Raw genomic sequence first — 16422 nt, 5'->3', positions numbered from 1 at the left:
TCGAACGCCCTATGAGAAATAGAACAGCCTACAGAGGTATACTCAGTGGATAATTTCACGAAAGAAAGAAAAAAGGGGAGGAGGGAATGAAACATTTATTTGGAGTTTCTAACTAAAAGATCAGCGAGCATTTACACGCCGGCGCGATACGTGTTGCCATCTATGAGCGACTGTAACAGGCTTCGCTCTTTTTTACTCTCAGTTCCCGCTACCGTGGCGGCATCTGGCAACGCTAAAGCAAACCTTTGTATGTCGTCGTGCAAAGGTCGAAATGTGTGCATTGTATTAATTGTTAGTTGCAACGTTCTTGCGGTGCGCACCCTCGAATTTCTAATGACGACTCATGCTCTGAAGGTTTCCCAAACCAAAAGAATAAAAAGAAAAAAAAGTTTTGTGAGGGCAAGAGAATGCTGCATACAAATGCTCGCGTTTGTACACCACTCCGTCGCCGGGGGTTGTGGCGTGCCCCTGTAATCCAGCTACTTGGAGGCTTGCACTAGTGGACGGGTTGAGGCTGGGAGTCCTGTCCCATGTTGACTTATGTCGATCGGGTGTCCGCGCTAAGCTGGGCGTCGATATGGTGGCCCCAGGGGAACCCGAGGGCGACCAGGTCGCCTAAGGAGGAGCGAAACGGCCCAGGGCGGAAACGCAGCAGGCAAAAGCTCCCGCGCTCTGCAGTAGCGGGATAGCACCTGTGAATGGGTGGCATGGAGCAGCCCAGCCGATACATTTGGACCTAGTGCTTTTTTTTTCTTAACACACATTTTACAACAGTTTAAAATAAACCTTCCGTCTTTTTTATGGCTACACATAGGGGTACATTCACAGTGTCACCGGCATGTCTTGTTAAACCCCTGAGCTTTTTATCACGTCATTTTTATTGTTTCCTTTTTATATGGCATAAACTGTTCAGGCGAAACCTCAGAGTTAACATTTCATTTGCCCGAATTTTGATTAATTTGAATTTTAATTAACATTTGATTTGCCTGATTTGCCTTTAGTTTACTGAATACATCACTCTCATTCAACATACGTACATTGAATGACGACGAATTACCGTCCAATTGCTTGTAGTATTCAGTATCCATACGCTAATAATTATGTGTACGAATGCCACTGCCACTGTGTGTCTTCTGAAGTTCTTCATCATTTATGAGCTTTATGTCTTCAGTTTTAGAATAAATTACAACTGTAGATTTTTATTGCGAACTTCATTCACAGCAGGTTTGATCATATTCGCATACATAATACACGGACTCGTCTGAAAAGTAGGATCATAACACAGTTAAATCATCAATAGCCCCTTTAAAAGCTTTCTACTTTAAATATTATAATTCTTGTTAACTGCATATTTCTTCTCCAATATCTTCTGTCATAATAATCTTATAAAAATCATTTTCAGCTTTCAACGTTTAAGCAATCAAACGCTCACAGAATAATACTGGCCCATGTAGGGTGCAGCGGCCAAAAAAAAAAAAAAGAATTCGTGAATTTAGTTGTTAATTAATCTCCCAGCTTCTTCACCGTTGTTAGCTCGTCTGATTCATCAAATGTATAGCACTATTAAATGCCATTTTGGAGTGCTAAATAATTCTTCTTTTACTTTAAAACAGCATAGATACGCATATCACGATGTTCGCAATGAATAATCTTGGAAAGTAGTCACGCAAATTTGTTATTAATTATGTATTCTGCGCGAAGCATCAAATAATTGTGTGTAGTTTAACAGCAAACTTTTTCATTTGGCCTTACGAAAATTCCACATGTCTTGAAATCCTTCAACCTAGCTTCAATTCCAACAGCTATTTCACTGCTCTTGGCGGCTCGTTCACTTGCTGTTCAATGTTTCCCTATCAGTTGTCAAGTGCTTAGCGGCAACGCGTACTATACTTTAACGAGACTCGACCAGCACAACAATACCTTAAAGGAGACACCTTCACGTCTGTCAGCTCAAACTGTCACTCATGTGGTCGTAGAAGCCCTTAATTATTCATGGGGATCAAAGCTCACGTAAGAATCTCTCCCCATTAAGAATACCCGTAGTATTTACATTTCCTCCCAGTAAGTCTATCTTCATAAATGTGCAGTTCATAAATGTGCAGTGTTTCAAAATAGGTACAAAGCATGGGAAACTTCCATTCGCAGGCAGCTCCTGGCACATAAATAATGCGTATTTCATATTGCCAGTCGTCCATATATATATCCTTGTCGGTCATTGAATGCTGCCAGCCCATTACGCAAAGCACAGCAATATCAATGTCATCACAGTTTGAACAAGACATATATCAGGTTTGTCACAGCTAGGTACCGCTCTTCTCCCAGAATAATGAATGATATGTCTTGTTGAATACGTACTTGAGCGTATGTCATATTCGTTGCGAAGACCTTAAAGATCCCAAGAACCTTTTCCTCATGATGGCTCGAGGACAGCAAAATTAAAAATCACGCGTCTCACAATGCGAATTATGTAATTAGTGGGCAGTTAAATCTTTCAAGCAATTACATAAGCCACCGCAAATTATGTCTTGCAAAGTGCGCAGCCAGATTCTTTTTTTTATTTCTATGGGGGGGGGGGGGGTAATTATACTTTTTGTGCTTGTATAAATGGAATGGGACAACTTTGTTTTTGTCCTGCACGAGGCGCTTAGCTAATAAAGACTTCAGTTGTGAGTGAAGCGCATGCCCTGTGCTCGTCTTGTCCGTCGTATTTCTTCTAGCGCTGCTCCCTTTAATTTCATTATGAAGCCAAACTAGCACCAGCTAGCCTACCAAACTATCTGTGATTCTACCAAGGTCGCCGTTAATCCTGTCGTGCACTCGAAGAACAACGCGGCCTTTGAGAACTTCTACAGTAATTTTTGGTCTTTGAGGCCTCGACAAAAATTTGTGTTTACGTTATTGCCTAAAAGATGGCGCGACACGTCAGAATTACTTTTTGTTTTTCTTTTCCCACTTTTCTTTTTGAGGCCAGGACACTGAGTGTGTTCCCCCGTTGCAAAGGGGCCGGCCGCCATCACATCATCATCATCATCAATAGCGACACCTTCAGGCCGTTACGAAAGGCATTCATTCCATCCGCGCTCGTGGTTCAAAATGGCGATCATGACAGCGCGGTCGGTGTGGCTCGCCGTGGCTCTGCTAGTGTCGAGCGCACACGTCAGCGTGGTCGGTGAACTTGTCGAGCTCGACGAGAACTCGTGGACCAAGCTTCTCGAAGGAGAATGGATGGTCGAATTGTGAGTGAACTCCAGCGTCGAACTTTACTTTTATTCAGCTGTCCTATTATCGCCGGGATATCTGATTGAGAGGGCTGGTTTTCACAGTGGGGTGGGGTTACTGTAACGCGTTCTCGTTTTAAACAAGTGTGCTTGGTCAGCGATGCTTCCATACGCTAACGCACGCTTAGATCCCGATCTTACCGCTTCTGCGCCTTCGCACGCTTTCCGCCGTTTTCGCTTGCACCGTCACGTACACAGCGTTTCGAAAGCGCCGAAAACGTGTGCCTCGTTCTGCCAACGTCGCGAGCGTTGTCGCGAGAAACGGTGCGTTTTTTTCCTCACATTGTGCGATTATCTTTCAGCTTCGCGCCCTGGTGTCCGGCGTGCAAGGCGCTGGGTCCCGTGTGGAACGACTTCTCGAAGTGGAGCAAAGACTTGGGCGTCAAAGTTGCCCACGTCGACGTCACTACGAACCCAGGTGAACGTCGAGGGTCGATGAAACCTATGCACGCGGGGGGGCGATTGTCACCGTGGTACACCGACCTTTCGAGCTGACGTCGAGTCGTTCTTGTTTCTTTCAATTCCAGGTCTCAGCGGGAGGTTCATGGTTACGGCGCTACCGACAATCTATCAGTGAGTTTTGCTCGAACAAGCTTTGACAACGCGTTGCCAAAGAAAACCGCAGCCTGTATAGTTCGTACCGGCGTATTTGCGACGAGCTTGAGTAATACTTGGCATACTCGTTTGCAAATCAGCCTTGCACCTGCGCCACGCGGGCGCGGAAAACTGCAATAACTACCTAATGTCTTAAGCTTGAACATCTACGTTCTGCAATAAGGAAAAATGAATCGGCATTTACCCTAAGACTATTCGTTACTTGATGACCCGCAGTTCGCGGGATCAAATCCCGGCTGTGGTGACTGAATTTTCGATGGAGGCGAGAATGCCGTAGGCCCGTGTGCTGAGATTTGGGTGCACGTTAAAGAACCGCGGGTGATCAAAATTTTCGGAGCCCTTCACTACGGCGTCTCTCATAATGGGGTGGTTTGGAGACGTTAAACCCCTCAAATCAATTATTCGTTACTTGACACCTTCGATAGAAGCCATTCGACTGAGGAATGCATGCTCTCGACACAAAAGCGTGCTCATTGCAGTACATATTAGCATATTAGCTATTGCATATTAGCTTAACATGGGTGTTGCATGGCCACAGAAAACTGCATTAACTGCCTAATGCCTTAAGGTTTAATAGCATCTACACAGTGCAACTTGGCCAAATCAAATGGCATTCGCTAAAATGGCATCATCACCTAACTCTTTCGCTAAAACCCAATGGACTGATAGATGCATACTCTCGAAACCAAAGCTTGCACAGTGCAGTGCACAAAAAAGATTTTTAAGGGAATCTACAGTGTCAAAAACATTCTATACGTGACTTTTAGTAAATCCCAGATTCCAGTTGCACTATGGCGAGATACACTGCAAGGTTTGCAACGGCTTCTACATGACTGGGCCATGGGGCATTCCATGCTCTGCATTCAGTTTGCAATGACAAAGGATCAGTTGCAATATTGTAAAAGCCAGGAAAAAGCTCAAGCTATAGTGCCTAGAATATTCTAGGCACTGTAGCTCTTGCTAATGGCCTCATAGTATTGGGAGGCCTAGACAGCATGTCTGCATGGTGCAACTCATACATGTTGCAACTTATGATTCAACAGCCGCGCAAGGTATACACATCATCAGAAAAGGATCGTGAAGCACAACACTTTGTAGGTTGCTGGTTTGTGCGGGTCACAGTGCCATAGATTTATAAATTTCCCCCAACCCAAATATACAGTCCGAAACCTTTCTCAACCTTCCGTCCATTCTCATGTGATACTGAAAGCTTAACTAATTAAGTTTACTTACCGCATCATAGATGGCACATATTGTATCTAGAAAAAAAAACACTTGCATTATTTACCTGCAATGGCACTTGTCCTACGGTGCTCAACCGCTGCCACTGTTTTGCATTGTTGAGCAGGGTCCGACAACAAACCGCAAAAGGTTGTGGAGCATTCCTTGGCAGAACAGTAGCACATTGACCACATTTATCTATGTAGCTACGAACGTCTTTGTGATCTTGTGCTCATTTTGCTGATTTCATATGGTATACAATTTTCATAGCACGACAGAGCATGATGAAGGTGGATGACAGATGAAGGCGAGAATAACTGGAAATCCATGTCATCATGACAGAAATGACAAGGTGGCACAAAGGTTTTTTTTCTGTCCTTGCTGTATACAAAAGTGTGCACGACGTGGAAGTGCGTGTATGTCAGAGACAAAGCACTCCAAATGACACGGCACTAGGGTTGTTAGTATCGTGACACTAATGACTCTGGTCCTGTGATGCGCATGTCATGAAACTTCTGTGCTCATTGTTTTTTTTTTCCCTATCTTTTACAACATGTTTGTTTGTATTGTTTCAACACATAGCGTCAAAGATGGCGAGTTTAGGCAGTACCGTGGCACGCGGGACAAGGAGTCCTTCATCAACTTTATCGAGGAGAAGAAATGGCAGAGCATTGAGCCAGTCTCTGCATGGAAGAGCCCGCAGTCCATACAGTGAGTCCAGCAACTCTGGCACTCTTTTTTTTTGCAAGAGTCGTTTGCCGTGAATTGATTATTTTAAGCCTCTCCGGATGCCAGTGTTCCATGCTGGGCGTTTGCCACACCTCGGTTTTGCAGTTTCAGTTTGTTTTATCCAATGGTGCTATTTTATTCCATTACAACTGAAATAAAAAAATTGTATGCTCTGCCGACAGAATCGTGGCATGGCTGTCATTCACGTGTGAGAGACAGTCGTGCTAGTTGGTTTAGGCAGGAGCCATAATCACTTTTTCTTGGCTATTTATTGTAAATGCTATGCATATTAGTAGTTAAAGTTTCTTCATTACTACCTCAAACATAACGTTTGGCTGAGCTGTGGTGTCAGAATCCCAGAAGTAATGTACCCCGATGGGCAAATTTTTGACCGACTGCACAAGTGCGTGTCTGTATTAGAGAGCCAAGAAGTGCGTGGTGTCACGAAATTGAGGCAGTGTTATTAATGGATGAAGTCTTTATGCAAATTCTCTGTGGGAGAGACAATGATGGCTTTAGGCAGAGTTGGAAGCCGTCGTTAGGTCAACGGGTTTCTACCTAAAAAATACTTGAGTGACTACTTTATGTGTTAAGAGCAAGAAGCTTTAACTCTATTTCTATGGTATTAAATCTTTTCAGCTTGACGAAAAAGTATCAACTATTTTCAACGTGAAGTGTTTCGCATTGATCGCACTTCAAGTGCTTAAGTTCATGTCTTCAGAGATGCAATGTTTTGTGCTGGACGCGGCCAAGAGGGGTGTTGAGCGCATCTAGATGGCTTACAGTGTTATGCGGGCATGTTTAACAGTGATCAAGGTTAATCCAAGTTAGGCTAAACTGGACGATATGCTGCAACAGGGTCACTTTTAGTTGTTGTCTCGCCCCAGGTTGTGATTTAGTTTATGTCTGTGTGCCAAATTCAGTCGGGACAAGTGTGGACTGTGTAGCAGTTGCATAGTCTAGTCCTAATCTGCCTCACTGATCGAGGTCGAGAGTTCCGGCATAACAGTGGTATGGGTCCCAGAATTTTGAAAAAAAGGTTAAAGGCTCCTTATTTTTGCCTACAAGTGGTTTAAATGACAGCGGTAAAACGAAGAGTATTGATTTCCACGATGGAGCTCATTAAAATGTTTGCTTCAGTGACATTCCTTCTTCTGGCTCTGTGAATCACTTTGGGCTCCATGCTACTATAAGCCTTATCCTTTTTGGGGCCCAGGTGATTTTGCATGTTGCAATTGTCAAAGCGAGTTGTTGTACGCTTCACATTGATCTTGCACATGACAGCGTCAGTTCTGTTTAGTCAACTCTTACTGAATGCTGAAAATTTAAAAAATAAACGTGCAGTTGCAAAGAAAAGTTTGGAGACCAATTAGTGCGACAAAGAATCACGTTGTGTTCTTCTCAGTTGTCTTCTCGAGCTCTTCTCATCATTTTACGATCCTTTTGTTTGCTATGTTTTTCTAGTCAACATGATAAACTGTCTGGCTCAGAAGCCAGCCCTTTTGAATTAATGTAGGAGTAGGCCAGTGTGAGGTAGCCTAGAGTGCAATCCAGGTTGCAGCAGTAAGTGGGCACATTTAAGGCCAAAAACATTACCACGAAAATTTATTCGACGAGCGAGTCAACGTACATCACCTTTGCGTGAACAGTCGATTGTGCAGGCAAATTTCATGCACGTGACGGCGTCGGCGAGCGAACTACACTGTTGATGGCGTGAGGCCGTCTACTTGTACCAAAAATGCCGCGCAGGCAGTGGTACGCAATGTAAGAATGAAATGTGTTGTTGCATAATGAAAAGGAAGTTGTTTATCATTGCCTTGCAGCCCTTCTTTATATTCACAAATGGAAACATCTTGTTGTTTCTTAGTTAAGCACACATGACTTGTGCGGAGAGGAGTTTCGCGGCACATTGACATGTGGAAACGATCGGCAGTACATACATCACTCATGTGCAACCTGTTCTGATGCTTTGAGCAGAGCCCTTCCGGGCAATAGGCAACGGTTTCCAAATCTGAAAAAGCGCACGAAAACAACCGGGTGACACGTTGAAGCAAACGTCCTATTTTGTCGCTATCGCGTGCATTTTTGCGCTGATGGGGTTTGGCCTTTATAATCATTCCAGTAACTACACTTTACCATTCTTGCTTACTTTCTTTTTTTCTTCCAGGATGTCTCTGGTGGCGCAGTTCTTCAAGCTGTCCATGAGTCTGAGGGTATGTGCGGGCCTGCAGCTTTCTTTACAATGTTCTATGTAGAAATCTTGAGTGGTAGTTTCTCACTACCACTCAAGAGAGACGTATATAACAGCTGCATCTGACTGATACTTACCGACAGAGTAGAACTCTCGAGGCGTACAAAAAAAGCTGTAAACTTAAATTGTGCATCGAGCCGTGGAAACCGTGTAACCTTAAGAAACCAGCTGAGAGCAGAGTGGGTAAAGGAGCAGACCGGTGTTAAAGGGACCTCGCAACACTCTTCCAATGGCATAGAATGGTTTCACTGAAGGATTTCATTGCTTCGCAAATCGACCATCGCAAAAATTTCTAGAGTTAGACAAGTTCGAACAGTGTTAGAGATTTGTCGCATGCTGCAATTGCTTTCTCTCTTCTCCTGTCCTAACACGCATGCTTAAAGCTCAGCAGGGGGAGTGGGGTGGGAGGCACGGGTGAAAGAAGCTAAGTCACGTGCGATTAGTGACCGGCGTTTTTCTTTATTTTGAAAAAATCAGTTTAAAAGTGTCTTTTTAACATACTATGTCACATTTTAGCATGCTTTTTTTTTAGGCTTTGCACACGACGTTGGTTGACTACTATGGCATTCCATACTGGGGCTCGTACATACTCTTTGCCCTGGGAACAATCGTCATTGGCGCCGTTTTGGGTCTGGTGAGTCATACGTTTCTTTCCTGAAATAGGTGTCGTTGATGATCCTTGGAAGAAGATAAAGTAACACATCATTGATTCGAACTCTGTTATATCGAAATCCTACTTAATTCAAAGGATTTCCGCTGTCTCATATTTTGCCCGTGTAAGTTTAAGTAGATAATATTGGCATGTTCCTTTCTCAAGTTTTGTTATCGCCCCAATACACTACCCAATTCTCAGCGCAAACCGCGCCTGCAGTTTTCGAGAAGCTTCAGGACTGTAGTAGATTATTTCGATAAGATCACGCCTACTCTGCGAACTGTGCACATTATTCTGGAACCTACGTCACCGCTAGCGATAACGCTAGAACATTCGATGGCAAGTGTATAAATGCCCACGTGCTTCGCCGCTTGTCAGTTAATCGACGCTGCATGCGCTGCTATCAGTGCAAGTGCGCTACCGTAACCCGACTTTCCCTTTAGCCGGCACAGGTTCGCCCAAATAAACAGTTTTATCTGACCATTCCGTCACCTGCCTTCAACCACGTCACGACCCCGTGACAATATAAAGGGGCGGTCAGCCCAGTCTGGTCAATTCGAAAACTCTGGGTTATCTGACAATTTATGAACCCAATTTCACCGCTAATTTGCAGAAACTACGGCCCTTAGGAGCCACAAAACAGTGCAATGTAACTATACTAATGTGTGACAGATAAAGCACCCAAGCCTTGCTGCTTCCAGCACAAAAAATAGATCAGTTTTGGGCTCAGTTAAAATTGTGCCTGTGGGAAAGAGAACCTGCTTCACTGCAACACAGGAGCGACACACGGGCAGAATGTCGCATGCATCTCACAACGTCAGCGCGTCTTCATTTGCCCATTCTTTCTGCAAATATAAAGAAATTAATGAAGGACAGTCCGACTGAATTCGTGATGTATGCGAACCTACATTTTGCAGTTGCCCCAGCGATTTGCCCACTTGCACTGCTGGCAAAATTCTTGCCTGGCTACTTCGAAAACTCTGTATGAAAACTTCAATGAGTGTTTTCCCACCAAAACACACCACAAATTCATCACATTGGCCATTATGAAATTTTTTATTTCACCAGTTAGAATGGCCAAATGGTCACACCATGGTCGTGCACTTACGCTGTGAAGTGCAGCGGATGTGCTGTCTGCGCGTCACCAGTATGTTGTAGTGAAGCATGCCTTTTCCACAGGCATCCATTTCAGCTGATCACGAGACCTTTTTTTTTTCTCTTTCTTTTTGCTTTAAAGCATGTTTTTGCCACAAGCATGCTGTTTTTGACATCGCAAAAGAGAAACCTAATATAAAGATCTTTTTACTCTTGTTGCACCCAGATGCATATGATTAGTTCAGCCTTGCTTGTTCTTGTGTTACCCCTTCCTTTTTAGTGTAGTTTTGTCTTTGTAATTACAGTTCTGTGATTTTGTACATTATTTATATATCGTTATTTACTTTTTCATACATTTTATTGGTTTATTGTTCGTGTTAGTTTTCATGTATGTACACTATTACCCCCCCCCCCCCCCCATGTAATGCCTTCGGGCCTTTAGGGCACATGGATAAATAAATTGGTGCGGTACTGAATATTTAGGGCATCAGTATACTGTGTCATTGTATTTTATTAAGCTAGTTTAGCCTAACAAGTGCTTATGTTTATTATGAAGTAAAATGAACATAGGAGCATCTACGACTCCCATATAAGTTGGCATTGTCTGAACATCTGTGTTCTCATTGTTATGGATGATTGTTGAATAAAAGCTTGCATTTTTAACTCAATTGAATTTCAAGCCATGAGTGTGAGACACATACCTTTATTGAGAAATTGTCAGGCCAGACTTTTGCACATCTCCCTCAAAGGCTTGCACATCTGCTTGCTTGGTTTCTTGCCTATCAAAGTAGAGTATGGTCGGGCCGATGTTGCAAGAATATTGACCCAAACCTGCAGAAGATGATGTTCGGCGAAACATGCCTTACAGTCGAAAGTTCGATTGGAAGCACGTGTCAAAAGCTCAGTCAAATTGCATCAATAAAGTGTCCAGTCATGCAGATTTGTGAAAGTTCATTGTATCTTTTTTTTAATCATCAATGTTTGCAGTTGATCGTGTGCATCATAGACACAGTATTCCCTCCAAAGCTACCCTCGTACAAACCTGTGAAGAAGTCAGAGTCCGACAACGAAGAGGAGGACGAGAGAAGCGAGTCTGAAGCCGGGAACAAGTCGGTGAGTTAAAGCTCAACTTTTGGTGGGCCTTCTCATGCACTTGTCATTAGTTTGAATCAAGGAATGCTTCATTTCACATTATAAACAATGTTGATACACATTCCATCATGGACTTGATCTTGTGTAGGGAAGCTTTCGATATATTGACCAAGGAAGCGAGTGTTTTCAAAAAGCTTTCTTCTAGGGGTATTCAAGCGGTGCCATGTTTATATGATTTTGGCAATGTCCCCTTTCCCTCTACTAGTTGAAATTACAAATTACCCACAAACTGGAGGAGAGGGGGGGGGGGGTGCTGGGAACAGGACCATAATTGAAGATAGTGAGAACGAAATTTTCTTGGTAGAAAAACATCCAGTGCATCTGGAAGTCTTGGAAGGCTTCTCGTCTGTGGAGTGGCAAATTATGACAATGGCTCACAAACATGCAATGGCAACGCATTCAGATTGCGGGAAGCATATCATGGAAGCACCTCTTGTCATGTGCCAACACAACCGCTCTAATCAACATACATAGGCCTCAGAGACCTTAATTTTGCTGACTATGTCGTCACAGGTATAATCTTGGAACGCGGGCCTCGTAGGTCATGCTTTCGCTCTGAGAACCCTGAAAATCGCCATGAGTGCCTTGCACTTAGTTCAAAGTGCTCAAGCACTTGTTGCATGGACGAAGCTGTGTAGCATCAGTGGAGATGATATTTTAGTGTATCGCTTGGAAATTTGTAATCAGCTGCAAAATTAGAGGAGGTGCTCGCTTGTGTAGGGCAGTTTACGTGCTCTTTCGCAGTATAATTCTTTTGTAGATGTTTTCTTTCCTGCTTCGTCAAGTTGGCATCACTACTTTCATGATAATTAAATCAAAGTTTAACTAATCAAGTTTAACTTAGAACTACTAATCGGCAGCGTTTTTTGACCATGCTGAAAACAGGGGTGGAAGCGCTGTGCCGATTGCGCCATTCTGCACCAATCTGACCTGCTGTGCCAAGTTGTGCCTAAATGACAATTTGCGCGTGCGATGCCAAATTTAGCCGAGTTTTATGATCGACCGAGCAAAACGCGTTGGGTACACTAAGGACGCAGCCGCAACCATATACGTGGAGTTTGGTCACGTCGTGTTTCGATTCACGCATGGTGCGAGCACCGTGCCTGAACTTAACACCATTCATGAATCTTGTGCCACATGAACAAAATGCGTGAACCTTGTTAAGGTGGCGCTTGTGGCCAGACCTCATTATGCGAGTTTACCTTTTAACAGCGAAGCTGCTAGAAGGCAGAGGTGTTGCAAAAATCTCGCCAAGCAACCGCCAAGCGCAGCACGTGTTCTTCATGGGAAACTGTCGAACCATAAAAACTGAAAAAAATAAAAATCTGTTTCTTTGCCGAAGCGATGAATGCAATTTTGGCAAATAGTAATTAATACCACATGCGCTTCTTTTATTCTATTTTTGTTACTGCCCTATTATATGTGTAACACTGCCTTATGCAAACCTTGCTCGAATGACTGGAAATCGTCTAGATAATCTTCTATTGAGATTACATGCACAATGCGTACATTAGAGTTCTGGAACTTGCACAACCACTAGCGATAACACTGGAATCTTCAAGAATGTGCTGGCATACTTCAGTGCTTGGCAGATTATTGACGGCCGATGCTCTATTTTTTCTGCTATCAGTCTACTCAGTCCACAGCGTGCATTGCTTGTAGAGTGACGCTTCATTTTCTGGACTCGGGTTCGCCCAAATAAAAAGTTCAGTCATGAAAACGGCAACTGTTGTCTTCGTCAACGTCACGACCCCGTTAACATGCGAACTAAGGCTGACCGCTAACTCTTTTAGATCCGAAATCGCGTAACTTCACAAAACACTGGTGTAAGAGAAAAAGTGAGGTTGCTCCAAGGAGAAATGCTCTTTTCATGCGATGTCTTACCTTTGAGAGCGCGCAACGTATAGGAGGGTCTATAAATCATGCCATGCGCTGATGCTACCGTGCCCTTAGAATCAAAATTCACAGTTTCTTCTCTAGTGACCCCTGCTGAAGCCCGCTTCCACCCTTGTGAAGACCAACAGCCACTTAGATCATGAGTTTCTGTAGGCTGACATTATTCTTGCAGGGGCTCTCTTCTTGCAGAGCTTTTCAATGGAAAGGAGCATCTGCTTTATGAACTTGCACTAGATTTCAAACACTGATGTTTATGCCTTGCCTTCGTAGTGTATTTGGAGGCGTCACACGTATTTACAACAACGCAGAACAGCACCCAGGAAGCCTTCTTTGAAAAACGTTGCCACTTCAGTGCTCCTGTTCGTGCCATTTTGCATGCTCATGCAGCCAGCAATGCCTGCGTGAAAACCACTCTCGGTCCCACCTCACTCTTTGAAACCGAAACTGTTACTTGGTGCTATGAAACCATCTCGGCATATTGAACTGTTGTGCGCTCAAGCAAACACGGTTTCTAGCCATGACAAGTCTGTCGTTAGCTGCCGATTTCAACAGAAGGAATGCAAAATCTCTGTGCCAGTACTCCTGTTACACTTAAATTTTACGGGGTCAATTGCAGGACGACGACGTGATCCTGGACGACACGCCCGAGCAACAGGGCGAGGGTGACGGCTCGGAGCTCAGGAAGCGCAACCCTGAGCCTGTAGCAGCAAAGTGAGCCTCCACAGACTCACAGATTTTTCGACGACGATTAGTGACCACCAAATAATAATATGAACTGTCTTGGCGGAAGGTGCAGAAGAGCTTCGAGGAAAATTCCTGTTACACGTTGAGACTTCAAGCGCCGGGTTTCGTCGCGCAATAGGGGGTGCTCAGGGGGGGGGGGTGCTCAGGGGGGGGGGGGGGGTGATGATATTGCGAGTTTGAAAATGCTTCGAACACTGGTGACCAACGCACAAACCAAGCTTTATTTTTATTTTTTGAACTCTGTCTGCGTGTTCAATCTTTCACCTCTAAAGGAGAAACTGCTTACAATGGTTGGCCTTGCTGTTGGTTGTGTTGCTCTCAACTTGGTACAGTTTGAAGTGGTTGCCAACCCAGCCTCATTGAAAGGGCAGGGAATAGGTGATAACGAAACAAACTTTATTATTATTATTGTTATTTTTTATTACCTGCACCTTCTGTCTTTTCTAAAGCAGCTTTTATTGTGGAAGCCAAAAGAATGTGGGGTCGCTTCATGCTTCTGGTTTGCACTTTGCTTCGGTATTTCTTTTGCCATTTAGCTGAATACTTTGTTATGGCTTTCTGCACCTTTAAAGATTGCAGTGTGGCTTATCCTGTGACAAACATAGTTTAATTAAAATAAGGATATCAGGCTCGTGAAATTTTCACAGAGGAAGCACCATTTGCGGTCACCGGCGGAGAGCGCGTGCCGACGGCATCAAAAAAAGATATTGCTCGTCTATGATCAATATTTTCTACCTGTGTATGAGACTCGTCCGGCCAACCAATTTTTAACAGACCGTATCTGTTGCTTCGTTGCTTACTGAAGCCAGCAGCGAAATTTTCTCATCGGGATTTCCAAACATTTTTGAGCTACGAAGGGTACAGCACAAACTTGTCAAGTGATTCGCAATTGAACGTGCGGGGGCCTTTAAAAAGTTTTTGACAGACAACACGCCTCTTCGATGTGGTCTGTTACAGTCTCACTGTCAAAACGCAATCTTCGTGTTTTCTGCTTACTTAACGGAAACTATGTTCTCAGGAGAGTGCCTTAAAAAATATCTTCCTTTCACATTTCTTGTCTGTGTGCTTTGATGCCCACGTTTGATCTCTGCATTTTTCGCTCTCTCAAGTCTGTTGCTTCGTAGTTGTAAAAAACGTTTAGTGTCGTGCTGGACAAGTGCATAGTGTCATGCGCGTACATCATCCTATACGCATCCAGCACACCCAGGATTGGTCTTCTTTGTGTTTAGAAAAAAAAATCTTGCAGCAGAGGCCGACTTAGAAAAGAAATGGAGGCCTTTCTCGCCAGTAAGTCTACTTACCTGATGTTGTGGAGTGCTTAAAAACTTACAGAACGTGTGTGCCGGCAAGTTGGGTTTGCGCTTCAAGTTGTGTTCACACGATTGGCCAAATCGCAACCTGAACCCACGGATTGCATGTCACTTGACTGTATGTCACCGGTTCTCACAGTGATCCTTTGGCGAGTGTGAAGCGGTTCGTAAAAATACCCGAGTCATACATGATGTCTTAATGGAGAAATATGGAAACCCTCCTCCCACTTCGTGTTAATGCTGATGGTGCTCGCTTTTCAACTGTGCCACCCTGAAAGTCTTGTCTTCTAAGATAACTATTTAGTCTTGCCAGGCTCGGCTTAACACGATTGCTACATCAGATGCAACGCAGTCTTTTCTGAAGAGCGTGGCGCATCTGGCTTGCATGGTGCTCATATGTTATGTCTCCCCCTTCAGATTTTAGTTGACAATAGGCCAAAACAATGCAGGTCTCAAAAAAGCAACATGGGCAGGTTATCTGTCGGAGTTCCTGTCGACTAACCTCAAAGAAGTACCGACACAAAAATGTTCAGCTTGAGTCTTTGTATCTTTGAATCAGATAAAGGGCCAAGTCCTCAAAAGCCCTAAAGATGTACTGTTAAATTTGACTGCACCCTGAGAAATTACTGAAAGTTTTTTTTTAAGTAGTTTCGGTTTGTACTGTACACCAACGTCACAGCACATTATGACATCATATTACGATGACTTAAAACCCCAGCAATTTTTCTCAGATTCCGTTTCAAACACAACGGTGCTGGCATCAGAGTCCCTGAATCCAATACCAATGACTGCAGCCCGATGTTGCAATGGTGTTTTCAATAGGTGCACCATGCAAGAATAGGCTTTTATGTCAAGAAATATCAACATTTACAGAGCTTTGCACTTGTTCAGAGCTGTCTTGGTGTTAATGAGATTTGTGTGGCAAAGTGAATTCACATTGCGAAATTATTGTCGGTGCCCCTTTGAGCAAGGAAACTGTTTAGTTCACATAGCACGCACGTCATGTCGTTAGCCTCGGTAATGCGAGGATGTCTCTGATGTCGGTTTCCTGGCTGAGGAGTGAGGTGTGCAAAACAGTAGTTGCCCATCGAAGGAGGTACACAAGATAATTGTGATAAAAATGAGACCTTCATTCTCGCAAGGGTTTGTTCCAGCAGTATATTTCATGTCTAGAATATAATTCATTGCCTGCGATTCGGTAAGGTTGCTGGAGGCTTTATGGTCCGAAGTCTTCTAGAAGCCTGGAGTATCGCTTGCTAGGAAATGCAGTGCGCACTGCAGTATCCAAGTCTGAGCAAATGTTGCCAAAAGACTTCAAAATTGGCAGTGTCACTCTGACATCTGGGTTGCGATTTAAGCTGTTTCATAATGTAACTCATCTAAACATGAACCTAGCAACTTGAAGTTAACAACAATGTTCTCAAACAGCTTGGTTTTGAAGGGTCAGTGGACATGCTCCGACTTTGTTTTTACACCTCC

General features: G+C 43.8%; 1 protein-coding gene across 1 annotated transcript; it reads left to right on the top strand.

Moving 5' to 3' along the window:
- Positions 1-3064: 3064 nt before the first annotated feature.
- LOC119166803 (thioredoxin-related transmembrane protein 1-like) lies at positions 3065-13727 on the top strand. The gene is made up of 8 exons (XM_037418165.2): positions 3065-3236; positions 3581-3696; positions 3806-3851; positions 5697-5825; positions 8011-8056; positions 8627-8728; positions 10829-10954; positions 13506-13727. Exons 1-8 carry the CDS (start codon positions 3094-3096, stop codon positions 13602-13604), a joined length of 807 nt encoding a protein of 268 aa, XP_037274062.1. The 5' UTR covers positions 3065-3093; the 3' UTR covers positions 13605-13727.
- The last annotated feature ends 2695 nt before the right edge of the window (positions 13728-16422 follow it).

The sequence above is a fragment of the Rhipicephalus microplus genome, unplaced genomic scaffold (genome assembly GCF_043290135.1).
Source record: "Rhipicephalus microplus isolate Deutch F79 unplaced genomic scaffold, USDA_Rmic scaffold_132, whole genome shotgun sequence".
Lineage (NCBI taxonomy): Eukaryota > Metazoa > Arthropoda > Arachnida > Ixodida > Ixodidae > Rhipicephalus > Rhipicephalus microplus.
This window is presented reverse-complemented; position numbering and strand designations above follow the sequence as displayed.

What these genes read in the sequence shown, in the direction of transcription:
- LOC119166803 (XM_037418165.2), top strand. Translation starts at nt 3,094, where the DNA reads ATGGCGATCATGACAGCGCGGTCGGTGTGGCTCGCCGTGGCTCTGCTA. An exon ending in GGAGAATGGATGGTCGAATT is followed by an intron (nt 3,237 to 3,580) that starts GTGAGTGAACTC and finishes ATTATCTTTCAG; the next exon opens with CTTCGCGCCCTGGTGTCCGG. An exon ending in CGACGTCACTACGAACCCAG is followed by an intron (nt 3,697 to 3,805) that starts GTGAACGTCGAG and finishes TTTCAATTCCAG; the next exon opens with GTCTCAGCGGGAGGTTCATG.